The following is a 19,248-nucleotide window of genomic DNA, read 5'->3' on the forward strand; positions in this document are numbered from 1 at the left end:
GCTCAGTGGTAGAGTGCTTGCATAGCATGTGTGAGGCACTGGGTTCGATTCTCAGCACCACATATAAATAAATAAAATAAAGTTCCATCAACAACTAAAAAAATATTAAAAAATATTTAAGATATGGAAAAATGTTCATACTATGTTTTTAGTAGACTAAACTACATGAGAGCAGGAGCCATGTAGATTGTACTTGATATACATTCAAAATCTTGCACAGGACTGATATTTTGTTGAATAAGAAAGTAACAACGTAGTGTATGATGTGTGGCATGAGTAGGATGACCCAAATTTTAATTCTAGAAAAGTGTGTGTATGTGTGCCCAATCAGCCATGTATTAGTAGAGATTATCTTTGGTGCAGTTATGCGTAGTCTTTGTTATTCTTTGTAATTTTCTATAATATACACATATTAATTTTACAACAAGAAAACTGTTTCCTCATCAATGCTAACTCTATTGGTGCCAAGAGAGTGAATCTGAGGGTGTGGTCACACATGGTGGAGCCAGGGTTCATGAATGAAGTGAGGTGAGTGAGTTGAATACCAGAAGCAGTGATGGATAGTACCCATTCCAACCTGAGCCCTCGACAGGAATCTGGAACCAATAATCCTCCTGGGATGTGCAAACGCCCTGTGCTGGGCAGAAGCCCATCCCTCCACTCTTCCTCCAGACACCCTTGTTTGCCTGCTCTGAGCAGCTGCTTATGGCTCTGAGGTATCCCTGTCTCCTGATCCTTCCCTTTGGTTCCATTCCTGCCTCCAGCCCTTTTACTTGCATGATCACTTTGGACAAAGGTCTTGAACCTTGGTGTTCAGCTTTCTCTCTCCCTTGGCTCTGTTTTTGTTTTTTTGCCATCTGACCCAAACACCCTAGCTCCCAACCTCCCTGCAGTGCTGAGGGTGGCAGCCTTGCTTGGAGGCTAGACTGCACACAGTAGGTGCTCAATTCATGCTTATTTTATACATGACTGTGATCCACAGAAACGTGGGCAAAGAGAAAGAGGAGAGTCCACATGTTGTGGTGGCCTCTGGTAGGGGCAAGAGAGCAGAGGAGTACGAGGGATTGTTTGTGACCAACAGTGTAGAACCAAACATTTCAAGTGCAACCAACGAGGAAATGTAGATAGGAGAACATCTGAAAAGAGAAATTCTAAAAATGACAACTTTGTAATACCATGTGCTTAATTGGATCTTTAAGCTAAAAAATTCGATATATTTTCACTTGTGTATGAAGAATAACTTCTCTCCCTTCCTGCGTCCCTCTTTTTCTCCCTCCCTAATTTTGTTCTTTTAACATTTTCCTTCTGTTGAGGCCAGCAATTCAAGCTAGTTGCAACAGAGGGCAGAATTGTGTAACAGATAGGAGCATCATTTTCTTTTTACCTGAAAATCACTGTAAAACACAATAACAGTGCATGGATTGAGCTACATAAGCACTCTTGGCCCTTTAATTTTCAAAATTTACCAAAGTTATTTAATAGTATTTTCATTATTTTTTATGTCATAGTCTAAAGTACTTGGTAATATATGTAAACCTTAATAAAAGCAAAGTGCAGATCTCTGGAACAAGAAACTAACTCTGGCTAGTTCTTAGATGAGGATTAAGCCTTGGGTGTGCTGTGCTTTAGGGTCATTGACTTTTCATTCTAGTGCTGGAATGCAAGCTTTCTAATGTCACTGCCACTGACAAATGCCGACTGATGTTCTGCATTGGGAGTTTTTTGAAACTTATGGGCAAGATCAGAGAAGCAAAAGAGCTGTTCTTGAGTACTGAGGACATGTTAATGCAGATAAAGTACAAAAAACAGAAACCTTCAAACCTGATTCTTTTTGTGTTAGATATTTTCAGATATTTACCTTTGTTCCTTCTTAACTTAGTCTATAAACAGAGGAATTAATTAATTTGTTCATCAGTGAGGAAGCTGTGATTTTAATGCATGCCCCATACTGGACATTAATAATGATCACTAAAGAGAATAGGAGTCATTAGGGCTGGGGACATAGCTCAGTTGGTAGAGTGCTTGCCTCCCACGTACAAGGCCCTGGGTTTGATCTCCAGCACCACTACCAAAAAAAAAAAAAAAAGAGATGGGGTCATTAAAGGAGTGAATGCAGATAGGTGTCACTTGGGAGGAAAAAAAGAAGTGTTTGTAAAATTTGAAAAGTGAATTGTAATGGTAGGTTGAAATGAATTAATAAAAAATTGGTTAAAGACTTGGCTGTAACTTTCAGGAAGGCCTGTGATACCGCTCAGCAGTAGAGCACTTGCCCAGCATGTACAAGGGCCCATGTTAGGCGATTGATTTGCTTTTTCTAAAAAATGAACTTTTGACTTTACTGAATATAATGGAAGCTTCACTCATAATTGTTACTATGTTTTAGATGACACTTAATTGCCATTTTAATAATAGTTATGAATTTCACTGTTTTCAATAGATTTTTGTAGACTAAGGGCAGAATAATCTGAAACAAAACATTTTGTTTGAAAACAACACCTTCACAATTTCCTGAGACATTACCCCTGCCTCCATTAATATATAGACAGAAGGAATGCCATCTAGTGCGATTTATAAAACTCAAAAATGCAACACCCTTTATGGCACAGACAATGTTATTTATCAATTTTTGTATCTCCATGGTATATTATGCCCCATGGGTGCTTAATAAAACATATGTAACAAATCAATTAATAAATCCATTTGAATGTGCAAATTCCTCTGTGTCCTTAGAAAATAGCCCAAAGTAGTGAATAGAGCATGGGCCATTTTCAGACTGACCCAGATTTAAAACCCAGCATTGCCACCTCCTGTGCTTGTATGACCTTGGTAAGAATTCTAACCTCTGCCCCAGTGAGTTCTCATCTGGGGGGTTCTAATATCTTATCTCATGGGGCTGTTAACAGGATCAAGTAAGGAAGTGCACAACACCCTTTCCACAGTATCTGGTGCACAGTGAGATATTGATTACTGGTGGCTGGTTTGTCCCTACTCCTTGGGGTTATAAAGTAACAGGTGTGGGCTGGAAGTAAGAGGGTTTGACTAATGGTCATTCAACTCTCTTCCATCATTTAGGGAGCAGCACAGCAGGGATTCTGTGCTTCCCATTATGACCATGGGATCCCCCACCCCAATTCTTTGCCCCCATGGGGAGGTGCACGTTTCCTACTGCTGACAGGTGTCTGTCTGGCACCAGTTATTTTACTAGGTAACCACTGAACACCTGTCTGCAGTTATTCCCTGTGCACGCTATGTTCATTCACTTGCTAACATTCGCTCAGGGTCTTGCCTAGCCTGAGCACTGGCAGGAGGTGGGGCGACGGCAGCGAGCAAGGCAGCTGGTTTCTGCCCTGGTGGAGCTCCTAGTCCAGCTGGACGTCGCTGCGGGCATCTGCAGCGGTTCAGCAATGAAGTCCAACTGTGGAATGGTGAAGGGTGAGGCACTTGGAGGAGGCATGCTGACAGACTTGGTTGCTTCTGAGGGCTCCTGCAGGCATCCATCTTATGATTTATTCTTAATATTTGCAACCATAAAAATAAGAACAATAATAACAATAAAAATATTTTTATTCTCAATATTTTGCAACAGTTGCTTGGGACGAGTCACCACAGAGACTATTAAAAGGAGTTCTTTAGGCTCTGAAGATAATTTCTAAAAGAGAAGTTTGTAACTCTTTTGGGCAGTAACATCTTTTTTGAAATATGTGCCTGACTTTCTTGGGCTGAAAGATCCTGTTATTTGTGATGTATTCATTCTGTATTGTACTGCTTTTGTAATTTCTTTTTTTTTTAAATATTTATTTTTTAGTTTTAGGTGGACACAATACCTTTATTTTTTATTTTTATGTGGTGCTGAGGATCGAACCCAGTGTCTCATGCATTCTAGGCGATCGCTCCACCACTGAGCCCCAGCCCCAGCTGGGGCTTCAGATAAGATAGTTTTAAATTTCAATGCAACTGGGGGCAGTTTTGTCCCCTAGGGAACATTTAGCAATGCTGAAGACACTTTTGGTTGCCACAACTTGGGGGAGAAGTGCTCCTGGCATCTGCTGGGTAGAGGGGGTATGCTGCTGCACACCCTGTAGTGCACAGGACAGCCCCACAGCACGGGGTCACCCTGCCCCAAATGCCAATGTTCGGGAGGTTGAAAAACTCTGAATTAGAAGGCTCGTTTGTTAGACAGTGGGTCTCATTTGCCTCCTCCTTAGTATTTCACAGGAGGTACACCAGGTAGCAAGAAAACCAGAGGATCCATTTGTGAACTTCTTCTGTTTCTGCATCAGAGACTTGACTTCTTAAGAAAACGTACAGAGCGGTGTTTTGGAGTCCAGCAGGCCTGGGAGGACCCCCTGCCCTCCTACTGGGTAGCCATGGGGCTGGGGCATGTGTTCCCCTCACTGAGTTCTGGTCTCCCTACCTGTAAAGAGGAGTGATAAGCGCTCCCTTCCAGGGAGGTCGTGCCCGGCGAGAGCTTGGCTCAGCCAGAGCTGCCGAGACGGTGGCACCCTCACTGGCCACCAGCACCTGTGTCCTGAACGCCCATGAAACATGGAGCCCAGGGCTTGGTCGTGGAGTCTCTGCCCTCAAGGAACAGTCTGGAGTGGGAAGAGGGGAAGAAAAGCCAAGGATTCATAACGAGGAAGCGGACACTGAGGCCACACCCAACAAGTGCAGTCCCTCGAGTGGCAGCGTGGGCACTGGGACCCGGAGGTGGGAGGACCACTGTGGCCTGGTGAGGGCCTGTGACGGGGCTTCTGCCTCCCTGTCGGACTCACTGGAAACACGTCTGTGATGTGCACAGGAATCAAAGAAACGCCCAGAATCGGAGCTTCATGGGTAGAGGGAATCTGAAGGAGCAGCGGGTGCCGGGAAGGTGACGGTCGCACCCAAGCGGAGCAGTCAGCCAGCTGAGGCCACGGAGCACTGGAATCTGGAGAGAGACAAGGCGACATCTGCAAAAGCCAAAACCACCAGAGGAAGCCAGGTCCCCAAGCAATATTGGGAACGGGTGGGGCGAACTGCTGATATTCGGAGGGAGAAAAGTAAATGAAGCTGTGAAGAAGGCAAAGATTGGGAAAGAGTCAGGATGTCGTAGTTTTCCCCAAACCAAGGAGGGAGTGGCTAACGGCATCAAATGCCCGCTAGAGGTCTGGGCCACTAAGGACGGAAAGAAGGCCCAGAGGTCTGGTGCGTGGGGCCAGTGACCGCCACTGAGGAGGCAGGGCATGTGGGAGGAGCAGGAGGCAGGGCTTTAGGAGGTGGGGGTGGTAATGAAACGGAGAAGATGCACATAGGCAGGCTTGTTGGAAAAGTTTGTTGGTGAAAGGAGGAAGTTGAAAAGTTAGGAGAATATGAGGTTCAGGTCAAGTTTGATCCAGGGTATATGTGTTTACGTGGAGCAGGAAATAAACAGGCAGATTAGAGATGCTGGCAGAGACTCTGTGAGAGGGCTGGAGGGAAGGACACAGAACTCAGGGACAGGGCAGGTCCTTGGGAAGGGAGTTGGGCTCCGCTTCCTCTGAAATAGGTGTGAGGGAAGAAATTGAGTTAAAACTCTGCTAATTAAAAATTTAAAAGAAAGGTAAAAGAGGTATAGAAAAGAGACTATAATTCCCCAATATTGTTCTGCCATTTATTAAAGTAATGTGCCCTCTCAGAAAATGGCTGTGTAGAAGAAAACTGCATTTCCCAGGTTTCCTTAGGAACCAACGTTTTGGCCAATGAGATGTAAATGGAAGTTTCGGGAAGTGAAGGTGTTCCTGATTCTGCCCTGTCTTAGCTGGACGGCTCTAACAAAGAATCTGAAGTCTGGTGGCTTAAACAAAGGCTTGTTTCTCTTGGTTCTGGAGGCTGGTGGACCCAAGATCAAGGTGCCAGCAGAGTTGGTGTCTGCGTCCTGGTCCAGGCACAGCCATCTTTTGCTGTGTCTGGATAGAGGAAAGGAATGAGAGAGATCCCTGGGGCCTCTTTTACAAGGGCACTAATCCCATTTGTGAGGGCTCCACCCTCATGACCTGATCACTTCACAAATATCCCACCTCCTAACTCCATCACATTGAGAATTAGGGTTTCAACGTATGAATTTAGAAGGGACACATTCAGTTTTTAATAACTTTCCTTCTTTCTGCTGATTGAATTGTGAATATGATTTGAAGTCAGAGCAGCCATTTTACATCAGGTGGTATCCTTGAGAATGGAAGTCAGGCAAGGGCACAGGATGAGATAAAAATAGCTGGACTCTGACTTTGTAGAATGTGTGCAGCCCTGGGCCACCTAGATCCTGACTCTTGTATAAGAGAAATTAAGCTATTGTTAATTTGGGGTTCTTTGTTATTCATAGTCATCCTAATCTTACCCAATATTTGAAGTCAGTCTCTTAGCAATATTTGAGCTCAGAAAAGTCAGAATGGAGGACACCTTTGAAGTGGAGGATTGGAAGGATGAGCAGCAAAGATAAGGTCTAGAATAGATGCTGAGAATTCTAAATATATTCCCAAGGGGTGTGCAAAAGAACCACAGGCACATACCACAGCAGACTCCTATATCACACCAGACTCCTATACCAAACCAGACTCCTTCCAAATCCAGGGAAATCAGTATCTCAGAGCACATGTAAACTATTTTCAAGACAACTGTCCAAAAGCTTTGTTTCAAAAGATCAGTTAAGGGCTAGGATTGTGGGTCAGAGGAAGAGTACCCACCTAGCATTGCCTGAGGCACTGAGTTTGATCCTCAGCACCACATAAAAATAAAATAAAGGTATTATATCCACCTATAACTAAAAAAAAATTCTAAAACAAAGGTCATTTAACACAGAGGGGCACTTTTAATATGTGCAGGAGAATAGAAACATTTATTCTTTCAACTTATAACAGGGAGCCCGGCTCAGTCAATACTCTCCTAGGCTAACATTGTGGTACAATGTAAAGTATTAAGTGGCCAACAACATTGCAATGCCATCCATTCTACGGTGCTTTATTAGTTACTGGACACTTCCTGTATAATCTTATTATATTATCCTGTATAATGCATTTTTGAAAACTTATTATTAACAGTAAAATAACTCATCACTAACTCTGATTTCTTAGATTGGACATTTAAAAAAAACTTTAGCCAACTAGTATATTCTTATGCATTGATAAGGTGTTGGTTGAGAAGTGATTTAAGTTAATGAAGTTGAATACCCTGAAATAAATATTCTAGACCAGTAAGGAGAATTTAATACAAGTTTCTAAAAAAAAACATGTCAGACATAAAGTCACCAGCTCCCTGGTGGTGTTTGTATTCAAGCAACATTTTAGATATTCATTAGAATCTTGATACTACCTTCCTTGGAACACTTATTATGTGTGAGACATTGTCAGGTTATTCCTCAAAAATTTTATTACTACTAACTGCCAAAGAATGTTTACTGAACCCATGAGATCAATTGTCCAAAACGCATTTTTAATTTGCATTGTCTCCCAATAAATATTTTATAAATGCCTAAAATTCCCTGAGAAATGATATAATACAGGTTTTTATGACATGAGCCTTTCCTGGGCAGGTGTCCAGCTGCATTATCTGTCCTAATGGTGGGTTCCTTCAGGAGTTGCTGGTTCCCTTTCTCCTTTTGTACAGAGCCAGTCCACAAAAGAAATGCTTCTCAAAGCTCAGAATGCCATTGGAGAACTGTATGTTGAAATCGGGAACACCCAGGAAGGGTTCAAGTATTTCCAGAAGGCGTGGTCAAACCTGCAGTGCTTGCCACTCAGTGACTTAAAAGACAACCGGAACTTGATGAAGCAGAAAGGTATGTAGACACCTACAGAGGGAATTACCCCTGTATTCTAGAGTTCAATTCCTCCCAGGCCACTCCCATCCATAGAAAAAGGGAAATGGATCATGGACTTTATTGGCTTATTTTTTTGAAAGGCTTCCAAGTACATGAGGTTTGAACATGAAGTGCTCCCTTTCCTTTTTTGTGGGGGTGGTCACCCATACTAAGAATTGAACTTGGAGGCACTGAACTACTGAGCCACATCCCCAGCCCTATTTTGTATTTTTTATTTAGAGACAGGGTCTTACTGAGTTGCTTAGTGCCTCTGTGTTACTGAGGCTGGCTTTGAACTCGTGATCCTCCTGCCTCAGCCTCCAAAGCCACTGGGATTACAGGCATACGCCACTGTGTCTGTTGTGCCTTAAGCTTTTGGGAGTCACAGTTTTCGTGTTTCTAAGGTGGGATAAAAAAAAGCACCTATATAAAATTTCTTATAATTGTGAGACCAAGAAAGTTCCCAGGCTGTAAAGCACCCAGAATGCTGCGTGGCACATGCTGAAGTCCTCACTGATAATTTTATTCTCTGGTATTTGATTCCTGAGTCCACTGTGGTGCCACTGATGTAACAGAGACAAAGGATGTTTACGAACCCAGGCACAAGTTAAGCATCCATAATCCAAAAACACAAAATTTGACATGCTGTAAAATTGAAAAATTTTTGAGAGTCAACGTGATGCTCAAAAAGTTTTAGGCTTTGGAGCAGATTAGATTTTGGATTTTGGGGTTAGGGATGCTCAACCATATAAAGGCTGCAAATATTCCCATATCCAAAAAATCTCTAAAATCTGAAACTCTTTTGGTCCCAAGCATTTTTGACAAGAAATACTGAACCTGTATTAAACAATTTTGACCCTCTGAATCACAGTCAGACTGAAGGACTCTCAACTTGTTCATACTGCCATGGCTATCGCATTTAGCTTTTGTTGCATAGCAAACCACCCCAGAACTTGGTGGCTTAAAACAGCATTTGGTTTTGCCCACATGTCTCTGGGTCAGATGAGTGATTCTGCTGGTGCTGGGTGGGCTCAGCAGATTTAATTTTAGATTGAAGAATCTAAAATTGGGGCTGGGGATGTGGCTCAAGTGGTAGAGCACTGGCTTGGCATGCGTGAGGCACTGGGTTCGATCCTCAGCACCACAAAAAATAAATAAAGATATTGTGTCCACTTAAAACAAACAAACAAAATATTTTTAAAAAGTTAAAAAAAAAAAAAAAAAAAAAAGATGGGCTGGGGCTGTAGCTCAGTGGTAGAGCGCCTGCCTTGCATGTGTGAGGCCCTGGGTTCAATCCTCAGCACCACATAAAAATAAATAAAGATACTGTGTGTTTATCTACAACTAATAAAAATATTTAAAAAAAAGAATCTAAAATCCAAAATGCTCCAAAATGCAAAACTGAGCATCATATTAATTGTAGAGTGTTTTGGATTTTGGGTTATGGATGTTCAACCTGTACCTTGGTTTAGTAAGCATCCTTTGCCTATCTCATACCAGTGGCACCACAGTGGCCTCAGATAGCAAATACAGGAGAATGAAACAATCATGAAAGTGCCTGAAATTGGCTGGCAGGGCTGATGGGGCTGGCTGGTGGTTACCTAGCTAGGTGACAGGGGTGACTGGGCCAGTGTTCCTCATTCCTCAGGAGGATTGCCCAGGACTGGTCACTTGGCAGGATTCCTGGAGGAGGAGCAGGAGCCCAGGCCTAAGCTCAGAGCTGATACAGTGTGCCTTTCTGCTGCATTTGACGAGCCACAGGAAGTCCCCGGCTTTATTCATGTCTTGATATGGGGGGTGGGGTTTAGCCAGCACATGAAATGCTTAGAGGCTGTAGTAGATGCAGTAAGAGATGGGAGTTGGGCATGGCCCACCTGCACATGGTGACCAAATACCTTTTGGGGAAGAGAGCTATGAAGCTGGGACTTAACGGACAGCAGGAGCCACGGTCCTGGCCGAGGAACAGTATGTGGGAGGATGGGCCTGTCCTGGGAATGAAGCGATGCCTCAGTGAGCAAAGGGCAGGAGGCAGCAGGACCCAGACTGCGCAGGGTGTTGGGTGGCATTTGAATTTTAGTCTAAGTGCAAGGGGGGAGTCATTGCAGGGAGTTAGAGTAGGGATGATACCATCTTGTTCGTGTTTTTTTTTGTACCAGGGATGGGACCCAGGACCTCCTACATGTTAGGCAAGCACTCTACCACTGAGCTACATTTCCAGTTCTGGTTTTTGTTTGTTTGCTTATTTTTGGTATTGGGGCACTGAACCACTGAGCCACATCCCAGCTTTTAAAAAGTATTTTATTTAGAGACAGGGTCTTGGTAAGTCGCTTAGGGCCTTGCTAAGTTGCTGAGGCTGGCTTTGAACTCAAAACCTCCTGCCTCAGCCTCCCAAGCTGCTGGGATTACAAGTTGTGCCACCATGCTCTCTTGGTTTCTATTTTGTGATGACTTTTGCTCCTGTATAGAAAAGAGGTTTCCTGGTGTGTAAGAATGGACACAGGAGGGCTGGGGTGGTAGCTCAGTAGTAGAGTGCTTTCCTAGCACGTGCAAAGCGCTGGGTCCAATCCTCAGCACCACATAAAATAAAATAAATAAATGAAATAAAGGTTAAAAAATAATAAAAATAAAGGTTAAAAAAAAAGAATGGACACCAGGAGACCAGTTATGTGGCTCTCCTACTCTCATGTGCAATCCACAAGGCCCAGGGTGGGGGCGTAGGAAGGGGTGTGATAGGAGGTTCTTCTTGGTGCCTGAGTGGTATCCTGGGGAATCCTACAGTAATCCTGCTGAAGTCTAACTTCCATAGCACAGGGAGTCAACTCTGCCTCTGGCAATGCCTTCTCAGAATTCCACTGTCTTAGTTTGCTAGAGCTGCTGTAACAATGTGCCACAGGCTGGAAGGCTTAAAGAGAAGATACTTTTTTTTCTGACAGTTCTGGAGCTAGAAGTCCAAGGTCAAGGTGTCAGTAGGGTTGATTTCTCCTGAGACTCTCTCTTTGGCTTGCAGATGGCCACCAGCTCCTTGTCTCCTTCACATGGTCTTCTGCATATGTGTCATCGTCTCCCCTTCTTATAAGGACACTACATTTTTGGATTGAGGCCCACCCTAATTACCTCATTTTATTCTTAGTTCTTTAAAGAAACTCTATGCAAATATAGTCACATTCTGAGGTATTAAGAATTGGACTTCAACATACAGGTTTTGGGAATAAAATTCAGCTCAAACAGTTACTGTGTTTTCCTTATTCACATAACAAAATATAGTTTAGAAGATAACTTGCTACTTTTTAAAAGTATGTACTATTGTCAAAATATATAATTCAGTAAAGGAGCAAAATTGTCAGCCTTCTGAACAGAGTGGGTGTCCACGGCAGAGGGTATCTAGGTACAGCCTGCCATGTATTAATTGGGTTTGTGGGAAATATTTGTGTGCTTCTTATCATCAGGCTGCATTCCTTCACTGTATCTTATTGAAAGACTGTACCGACTACCTTCTGTCAAACTCCATTACCAAAAGGATGACTGCCTAGTCTATATCCGTACTCTCACTCTATTGCTGACCTGTTCATTTGCAAAACAGACTCAGTCTTTGGTTTCAATCTGTCATCTTACCTCCTTGGTCCTATAACTGATATGCACATTCAAATGGCTTTATGAAAACCAGCCCCATGCTATGTGGGTCAGTAGTTAATTTATCAAGGAAAAACCTGGCTGTTGGCACTGATGAAGAAATGATGTTAAATGCTAGGCCTTTGGGCATCTTAACTCTTTTGTTGAAAAAAAACCCATAGGGATCAAACTCTTTACTGACATGTATTCCCTGCAGTCAGAGTGCTGAACAACCTGGCCAAGTCAGCATCTGAAGAGTACCTAAAAGAAAACCACGTGTTGGAATACGCCACTGAGGTTTCCAAGCTGGTGGACAACATCCCCCATGATCAAGCTACCATGAAATACACCGAAGGTGTCCTCATGTAAACAGGCATTTCAGTTTTTGTTTTGTTTTGTTTTCTGGATTAGTGTTCAATCTTATGATTAATGTACTTAACCCACACCTATGAATCCATTTCCCACCTCACTGATTTGGCTAAGAAATGCTGACTTTTAGCATTTGCATTCTTGAGCTTAAAATGGTTTTCAACCAGGGAATTATTTGGGCCCTACCCCTTTCGCTAGTGACACTCGTGGTAATGTCTAGAGACATTTCTGGTTGTCATGACTGTGGGGGAGGGGTTGTTGGCATCTAGTGGGTAGAGGCCAGGTTGCTGCTAACCATCCTACAGTGCCCAGGACAGCCCCCAACCAGGGATTATCCAGCCCAAATGTCAGCAGTGCTGAATTTGAAAATAGTTTCTTTTTTCTTAAATTTTTAAAATTTGTTTTAATTAGCTATTCATAACAATAGAATGCACTTTGATACATCATATATAATGGAGTATAATTTCTCATTCTTCTGGTTATACATGATATAGAATCCCACTGGTCATAGTTATATATGTACTTAAGGTAATAATGTCTGTTTCTCTCTACTATCTTCCTACCCCCACACCCCCTCCCCTCCCTTCACTCCCCCTACCTAACCTAAAGTAACCCTATTTTCCCTGCACACCCCCCCCCACTGTGAATTAGCATATGTATCATAGAAAAAACGGTCTGCCTATGGTTTTTTGGGATTGGTTTATTTTGCTTTGCATGATATTCTCCAGCTCCATCCATTTACCAACAAATGCCATAATTTCATTCTTCTTTAAGGCTGAGTAACACACACACACACACACACACACACACACGAAAATAGTTTATAAAGATATTGCTGGGATGTAGCTCAGTGGTATAGTACTTGCCCAGCATGCACAAGGCCCTGGGTTTGGTCCCTAACACGCACATACAATGTTCTTATAAATGATGTTGCCATTCCTGAACCTCTATTATTATGAAGTGGTCTTTTTTTTTTTTGTATTTTCTAGGATTGGTTTTTGTATAAAATAAAGGATATCTATGAGAAATATTTTTGATAGTGCAATGAATATAGCCAACATTTATCATGCTTAGTAAGTCCCACGCATGTATTTTATTTTCAGGTTGGTTGATGGAAACACTTATCTTGCAAAAATGAAGTTTCAAGAGTGCTTAAGAATCAGGAGAAGTTTGTTTGGAGAGAAAAACATGCTAGTTGGAGAAATTATGGAAATTTTAGCAGATTTACTGTTTTTTTTACTAACAGATAATGAAAAGTAAGTTTTTATGAAATATTTCGAGAAATGTGTCTCCTGCCTACCCCCACCAAAAAAAAAAAAAAAAAATCCACCAGTGTGTGTGTGGGGGGGTCTGGGGTTGCCCATCAGGTGTCTCACTCCTTCGTCTCTGGTCCTGGGCTTCACTCTGCTGAGCCTTCTGTTCTGCTCAGTCAGGACACTGATCATCAGGTATTCAAAGGGAGGTTTGGGCCCAGAAGTGGCATAGAGGTTTTGGTGTAGGGAAGGGACAGAGGAATTTGATGTTGTCGTTGAGTGGTTCCCGACATCACTTGCAGGCCTGGGAGGGAGCTGTCCTTACCTCAGGGTCTCTGCGCGGGCCTCAGCCATGGCCACTGTGTGTGGGCTCTCACTGGCCCGTGACTTCTTAAGACCAAGGCCAGAGCTTGTGGTGTCTCAGGCCATGCTCACTGTGGCTCCTTCTCTCTTGGGAAGCCCTCTTGTGTTTTTGTGAGGTGGCACTTTCCTTAGCTCCCCACATATCTCAGTTTAAAAGAGGGTGGTGGGGATTACCCTCCAGCTGTGATTAGTGTCCACATCGGCCAGGTCCAATGGCTTCTCCCAACAGCTTGGTGTGAAGAAGGTTCTTTTTGAAGCCACAGGGAGCCGGGCTCAGGCTTCACTCCGCCCAGCACTGCCCTTCCACGGTATATGCAGCTGACGGAAAGGGCAGGGGCTGGAGGCTAAATGGTGGCATTGCTAAGCTTTGTTTTGGGGTGCTCCCTTTCTGTTGCCTGGCTTGCTTTCCCATATCAGTTTTCCACATTCCCTGAGGTCGTTTTCCTCTTACTCTTCACCAACAGGTGACTTTTCTTGGTTTTGCTCCCAGGAAGAATGTGACATTGGTAATCCCTAACACTTGAGTGTAAGTCAGCCCTGACCCTTTCTAAAGAGTGGCCCAAGAAGGGAGGCTCAGAGGGCAAAGTAGCAGACGCCACGTAGCAGTGGGAGGTGGTGGGACTGGGCCTGTCGGCGGGGTTCAAATTTTGTTTCTGCCACTTAGTAACAGTGAGAAACTAGACAGGAACATCTTGGTGTCTCATCCACTTCCTTGTTAGTAAAATGACTAGTAACTGAATCTTCCCAGGATCATTGAGGATTAGGAGATCCCATGTGAAAAGAGCTGTCAGAATTCCTGGCACATACTAAAAAAGTTCAATACCCTGAGTGATTAGTATGATTATTTTGCTCCCCAGTGGGTGATTGGCTGGAGCATTTGGCACCACCTGACCACCTCTTATTCATCATCACACCAGCACTGTGAGCAGAGACAGGACTTTCTTTAGAGAAGCACAGAGCTTGCTACAGAGACATTGCCTTGTAAAAGAAAAATCTAAACACACAGAATGCTGGCTGGGTCCTCTTCTGCCCAGGAGACCCCCCACAGATCCAGAGCTGGTGGGGCATGAGCCATGAGACTTTAATCCTGCTGGACCATGCCCCAGGGGTGGCCTGCATGCGGGGGACCTGACCGTGAGTGGATGCCTTCTTCCTGGGCCTTACTATTAGTGGCCTACCTTCCCAAACAATGGAGAAATCTTTTCCCTTGTTTAAGTTGTCCTCAGGTGACTACTATGGTTAAGAGTCAGAGACATTTTGCTGTGTGACCTTAATCATCTCTCAAACAAGTGTAGATCCTTTGCCCTGGTGACCAGAGGCCCTTGAGACACCTCTGATGTTCTAGGAAACGATTCACGGGATGCTCAGGGCTTTGTAGATTGGTGGTGGTGGGGAACAGGCAGATGAGGTCAAACTGAAAAGTCAAAAAATTTATTAAGAAAACACAACAGAGAAGAAGGAACAGAGTGTCTTCAGAGGAACAGTGAACAGAGACCGTGGTGGAATAACTACCAGCTCTTTCTCTGCTGTTCAGCTGTTTGTCAGCAGCTACTTCCCGCTGGTGAGCACTGGGTGCGTTGCTTCCTCACTTCCCAGTCACTGTCCTTGGTCATGCAGCCCTACCACACACCCTTTGCGTACTAGTCCACGCTTATAAAAATCATCGCAAACCGAGTGCTCCTGGGCTTTTCATCTGGTTGTTGTTCTTCTCTTTTGGTTTTCAGCTTTTCACCTGGGCCCAATTTAGAGAAGGAAAAGTTGATTTCGGCTCATGGTTCCAGAGGTTTAGTCCATGTTTGACTGAATCCCTCTCTCTGGGCCCAGTGTGAGGCAGGACATCCTGGCGGGAGGGTGAGGGGAGGAGGGCTGCTCTATTCATGGCAGCCAGAAAGCAGAGAGGGCGGGGCAGCGGCCACAGGGAAGATTCTAACCTGTCCAGGGCCTGCCCCCAGTGACCCAGCTCCTCCTGCAGGTACTACCCAGTCGGTCCACTCAAACTAGGTTAATTGGGCTGTTGGGTTAGAGCTCTCAGAACCTGATCATTTTACCTCTGAAGGTTCCTACCTTAACACAGAGGGACACCTCATATTCAAATCATCAGTGTCTGCCCTTTCCCTTCCTGCAGCTCTCCTCTCCCTCCCTCATGGCCATCCTTTCTCTGATGGTGCTTCTCTGCCGTGTTCAGGGTTCCTCCTTCTCTCCCTTCCTCTTGTGCCAATGTCAGCCTTCTCTTGAGCTCGGTTCTGAGGCTCTGTGCTTATTCAGTCTCAGCACCTTGACCTCACACATGCCGAGGGCTTCAGCATCACTCCATAAGGGGATGGCTTGTTGTCACCACCTCTCAGATCTTTGTCATTGGTGACAGAGGGGCCTTCATCTGTAGATTGGATCTCTCCAGTGGAGTATTCCCTGGGCACGCAGGACTGGACATGTCCCCCTTGCTCCCTGTTCCTCCTGTCTGTGCAAACACAGTGGCATCATCTTAATGCTGTTTTAATTGGTCACCATGCTAAACACTTTTGTCACGACCATTGCGGCCAATCCAGCAGGTTCCAGCAAGGAGCGGAGGGGGATAAAACAGATAAAGACTCACGGACTCAGATTTGAAGATAAAGCTGGGGTCAGGAGGAGGGCTGCTCTCTGATGGAGAAGCAGGTCTAAAGAATTCACCAGCAATCTTTATTTATATACACGTCTCATTAATCAGATTAAAGACTATGTAAAAATTATTCTTTGTGTTCATGAAAGTTAGAGAGTTAGCAACATGATACCGCTTTGTAGAGCTCTCAAGAAAGTCCATTGTTTGAAGTTACTGTTATGTGGGCAGGTCCAGGAGCAGCAGAGCTGGTGAAATACTGTGGTTGTCTAGCAAGAAAGTTCCTATAGGGCTGGGGATATAGCTCAATCCGTAAAGTGTTTGCTCTGCATGCACACCGCCCTGGGTTCAATAGGAAGGAAGGGAGGGAGGGAGGGAGGAATTTCCTTTATTTCCAGGGGCTGTGTGTGCCTGAGATCAAGGTCAAGAGCTTCCTCATGAAGGGCATTACCACAGCAGCTAGGCATCCTGCACCTTTCCCCAGAAACTTTCCCAAGCACCAAACATGCCACAGCCATGAGGTCATCAGAGACCCCCATCTCAGGCGCTGCTCTCCACATACTTTACCTACATTTTCCCTTTTAATCCTCACAACAACTCTCATCTCATTTTGAGCATGGGAAGGCCGAGGCTTAGGAGGGCAAGATATTTGCCCAACTTTTAAGGAGTGGAGCCACCATTAGCCCCTGATAGGTCTCAGTGAAGAGCCACTGGGCCTGGACCCTGGGGCCCATCACCACATCTGCATGATGTCAAAGCTTGAACCCTGGTCACTCTGCAGCAGTATAGAGGCCCCAACAGCCCAGCATCAGCACCACCAGGTCCAAGGCAAGTCCAAGACTTTTGCTTAATAAGTGTCCCTTCATATCCATGGCCTCTGTGGGAGCTCAGACCTTCAGGGTCCTTCCTCTGGACTAACTGGTTTCATGGCCATTAATCTCACCTGCTTCAGTTTAGCCTCCACACTTTTACCCAGGTGAATTTTCTGAAATGTAATTTTTTTTTTTTTTAACCAGGAATGCAGGGGGTACTTAACCACTCAGCCACATCCCCAATCCTTTTTATTTTTTATTTTGAGACAGTCTTCCTAAGTTGCTTGGGGCCTTGCTCGGTTGCTGAGGCTGGCCTCTAATGTTGGATCCTCTTGCCTCAGCCTCCTGAGCTGCTGGGATTACAGGTGTTCACCACCATGCAGGTCCTACAATGTAAGTTTCATCTTCTCCTCTTAATGAAAACCCTTCCAGGTAAGTGTCAAAGCCTTAAGTTTGCACTAGAAGAGTCTTTCATGAGTGGACCCCTGCTTCACTCTCCAGACTCCCCTGCTACCTAGGGCATCTCCAAAGGCAAGGGTTAGCCTTCCAGGAGCAGCACCCGGGGAACGCTGAATGGGGTGTGAACAGACGCCATGTTTCTTCAGTGTAAACCTTTAATTCAATTTATGTTTTCTAGACTCCAAAGGAAGCAAGTAATTGAATATTATAAACAAGTGATAAAAATAAAGGAAAATGCAGACGCTTTGGCCAACTCCTCACTTGTCAGGAAGCAGCTAAGCATCAGCCTCAGTGATACCTTGTGTAAATTAGGTAATTGCTCCGATCTACTTCTTGTATAAGCAGACGAATTTCCTCTCTATTCCATCTGCATACTTGGCTTGTTTTAAAAATGTCTTGCTGGGTGTGGTGACACACATCTGTAACCCAGCACCTCATGAGGCTAAGGCAGGGACATTGCAAGTTCAAGGCCAGTCTGGGCAATTTAACTCAGCATAAAAAGTTAAAATAAAAAGGGCTGAGGCTGTAGCTCAGTGGTGGAGTCCCCCTGGGTTAATCCCCAGGGCTGAAATGATGATGATGACACATAACAATGTCCTCATTTTTGAAGCAACTCCTGTTCCTTATGCTTTCAACTTCTTCCTATAATCCCCATGGCTCAGGAGGCTGAGGCAGGAGGATTGTGAGTTCAAAGCCAGCCTCAGCAAAAGTGAGGTGCTAAACAGCTGAGTGAAACCCTGTCTCTAAATATAATACTGGGATGGGACTGGGGTCGTAGCTCAGTGGTAGAGTGCTTGCCTTGCACGCGTGAGACCCTGGGTTTAATCCTCAGCACCACATAAAAATAAACAAATAAAAATAAAGTTATTAAAAAAAAAAGGGCTGGAATGTGGCTCAGTGGTTGAGCACCCCTGGAAAAAAGAGTTGTTTCCATACCATTTCTCATTCTTTCATAGACTGAGCATTATGCTGGAACACACCCCTCTTCTATCAATTTAAAAAATGGCTTTTCACAGAGGCCTCACCCTCAATTTTAGATGTAGGACTTACGTCTAATCATACCTGGCCCAGTGGCTTGAAGTAACTTTCTGGTTAAAGATAAAAATTAAGGGTGGGGATGTGGCTCAAGTGGTAGTGTGCTCCCCTAGCATGCATGAGGCACTGGGTTCGATTCTCAGCACCACATTAAAAAAACAAAAATAAAGATGTTGTGTCCACCTAAAACTAAAAAATAAATATTAAAAAAAGATAAAAACTTAAAATGAGACCTGGGTGTAGCTCATTGGTAGAGCACCTGCCTAGCTTGTGGGAGGCCCTGGATTCTATCTCCAGTAACACAAAATCAAATCAAAAACCTAAAATGAAATCAAAGTTCAAAATTTTGGATTTCAGTCTTACTGTTAGGAGTAATAGAAGAAGGGGCACTTCCCTGCTAACCTCAACGTTCACTGGAGTAAGCTGACACAGGGAGAGGAAATAGGAAAAACAAAAAAGATTCATAAACTTCTTAACATGGGAAAGGGGGACGTCATAGGAGTGTGCATGACCCTCTTGTTCAACACAGTTCAGAAACTTAACTACTCTCTTTCCTCTAGGGGGAGGGCAGGATGGTGCAAATTTTAGGAGAACAGTCAATTATTTTTTGTGATACTCGGTGGGCTTGGAGAACACAGTGACCTGGGGCAGAGACCACTGGGCCCAGAGAACAGACAATGGATTATGCTGTTTCTCAATGGGACAGAAAAAGAGGACAATGGTGTGGGATCCAATCCTGTCAGGTGCGTCGGCGGCCGACTTCAGTCTTCCTTCCTGGGATGTGAGTAGTTAAGAGAAGCTCTTAGGCCAGAGGTAATCTGTGTCTTCTTTGGCCAGTCAGGACTTTAAGCAGATAAGGGGACTTCGCAGAAAGCCTGGCCTTGTGTTTGGGGGTTGTGAGGGAGAAGCAGGACAAGGCCCGAGGGACCTTGACAGCCTGCT

General features: G+C 44.3%; 1 protein-coding gene across 1 annotated transcript in view; it reads left to right on the forward strand.

Annotated features, from left to right (window-relative positions):
- Positions 1-19,248, forward strand: part of LOC114101661 (putative tetratricopeptide repeat protein 41) — a 71,577-nt gene that overhangs the window by 41,205 nt on the left and 11,124 nt on the right. Inside the window, exons 9-13 of the mRNA XM_071609587.1 lie at positions 1,652-1,796; positions 7,620-7,789; positions 11,637-11,784; positions 12,892-13,044; positions 17,450-17,583. Coding sequence (XP_071465688.1) covers positions 1,652-1,796; positions 7,620-7,789; positions 11,637-11,784; positions 12,892-13,044; positions 17,450-17,583 — 750 coding nt within the window. The remainder of the gene's footprint in view (positions 1-1,651; positions 1,797-7,619; positions 7,790-11,636; positions 11,785-12,891; positions 13,045-17,449; positions 17,584-19,248) is intronic.

This window comes from Marmota flaviventris, chromosome 3 (genome assembly GCF_047511675.1).
Source record: "Marmota flaviventris isolate mMarFla1 chromosome 3, mMarFla1.hap1, whole genome shotgun sequence".
NCBI lineage: Eukaryota > Metazoa > Chordata > Mammalia > Rodentia > Sciuridae > Marmota > Marmota flaviventris.